At 59.9% G+C, this 1,482-nt stretch overlaps 1 protein-coding gene across 1 annotated transcript; it reads left to right on the forward strand.

The window, feature by feature from the left end:
• The first annotated feature begins 14 nt into the window (after window positions 1–14).
• On the forward strand, window positions 15–1,290 carry LOC113962266 (procollagen galactosyltransferase 1-like). Its single transcript, XM_027673046.1, has 3 exons — window positions 15–218; window positions 688–807; window positions 1,029–1,290. The coding sequence occupies exons 1-3, from the start codon at window positions 86–88 to the stop codon at window positions 1,271–1,273; spliced, it is 498 nt and encodes a 165-aa protein (XP_027528847.1). The 5' UTR covers window positions 15–85; the 3' UTR covers window positions 1,274–1,290.
• Window positions 1,291–1,482: the final 192 nt, after the last annotated feature.

Below are 1,482 nucleotides of genomic sequence, written 5' to 3' on the forward strand. Positions count from 1 at the left end.
TTCCCATTCCCAGGGCTATTACCGCCGCACCCCCGCGTACCTGCCCCTGCGGCGGCGGGAGCGCCGCGGCTGCTTCGCGGTGCCGATGGTGCACTCGACGTTCCTGCTGGATCTGCGCCGGGAGCGCTCGGGGGCTCTCGCCTTCCACCCACCCCCCCCCGGCTACGGCGGCGCCTTCGACGACATCATCGTGTTCTCCTTCGCCTGCCGGCACGCGGGTCAGGGACGGGCTTTGGGTGGGGTTTGGGGTGGGATTTGGGTTGAATTTGGGTGGGTTTGGGCTGGACTCGACATCAGGCTGTGCTGGACTTCAGTCCCTTGAGCGCAGCTCGAGGCTGGGCTCGGCTTTGGCTTTGGGTGCCCCCCTATTCCTGTTCCCATCCCCGTTCCCGGTGCGAGCCCCTGATTCCCATTCCAGGGGTAACCCCCATCTGCCTCCTGATCCCATTCCAGGAGTGACACCCCCCGATCCCATCCCCATTCCTGGGGTGCCTCCCCATTCCCAATCCCAATCCAGGGGTGCAGATGTTTGTCAGTAACCGGGAGGTGTTTGTTGGGTTCCTGAGCACATACCAATCCCATTCCCGATCCCATTCCAGGGGTGCAGATGTTCGTCAGTAACTGGGAGGTGTTTGTTGGGTTCCTGAGCCCATCCCAATCCCATTCCCGATCCCGATCCCATTCCAGGGGTGCAGATGTTCGTCAGTAACCGGGAGGTGTTCGGGTTCCTGCCGGTCCCGCTGCGCTCCCACAGCTCCCTGCGGGACGAGGCCGACAACTTCCTGCACGTCCAGCTGGAGATCATGGGTGAGGGGCGGGATCCACACGGATCCGGGGCCTTGGGAGCCTGGCGTGGAATGGGGGGACCCCACAGAGTCACTTCCAGACTCCTGGGATGGGAAATTGGGCATTGGGAATGTCCCACCCAGGCTCAGGGGTTGATTCCTGGTGGGATGGGGATATTTGGGATTGGGAATGTCCCCTCCAGGCTCCAGGGTTGATTCCCAGTGGGATTCTCCCGTTCCCAGTGAAGCTCCCTCCGGCCGAGCCCTCCCCCCACGTGTGGGTGCCCCCCAAGGTCCCCGACAAGATGGGCTTTGATGAGGTGAGTGTGGCATTCCCTCGGGATTTTGGGATGGGATCCCTCTTCCCTTTCGGATTTGGGGTCATTTTTCCCCCTTCCCTTCCGAATTTTGGCTTGTTTTCCCACTTTTCTGCTGGATGTTGCTCCCCTCCCCTTTGGATTCCAGTTGGATTACTGGATTTTGGGTGATTTTCCCACTTTTCCTCTGGATTGGCTGATCTTACCCCCTCCTCTGGATTTTGGGTGGATTATCCCTCTCTCCTCTGGATTTCGGGTGGATTATCCCACTCCCCTCCTGACTTTGGGTGGTTTATCCCATTCCCCTGTGGATTCTGGGTGGATTCTCATTGAGATTTGGGTGGATATTCCCAAATTCCCCCTCTCCCAGGTGTTCCTGA

The sequence above is a fragment of the Neopelma chrysocephalum genome, unplaced genomic scaffold, assembly GCF_003984885.1.
Source record: "Neopelma chrysocephalum unplaced genomic scaffold, ASM398488v2 Primary Assembly neopelma1_135867, whole genome shotgun sequence".
Taxonomy (NCBI): Eukaryota; Metazoa; Chordata; class Aves; order Passeriformes; family Pipridae; genus Neopelma; species Neopelma chrysocephalum.

Excerpts from the sequence above, each read along its gene's own strand:
- LOC113962266 (XM_027673046.1), top strand. The coding sequence starts at position 86 with ATGGTGCACTCGACGTTCCTGCTGGATCTGCGCCGGGAGCGCTCGGGG. Across the intron at positions 219-687 it reads CTTCGCCTGCCGGCACGCGG|GGGTGCAGATGTTCGTCAGT; the intron begins GTCAGGGACGGG and ends ATCCCATTCCAG. Across the intron at positions 808-1,028 it reads CGTCCAGCTGGAGATCATGG|TGAAGCTCCCTCCGGCCGAG; the intron begins GTGAGGGGCGGG and ends TCCCGTTCCCAG.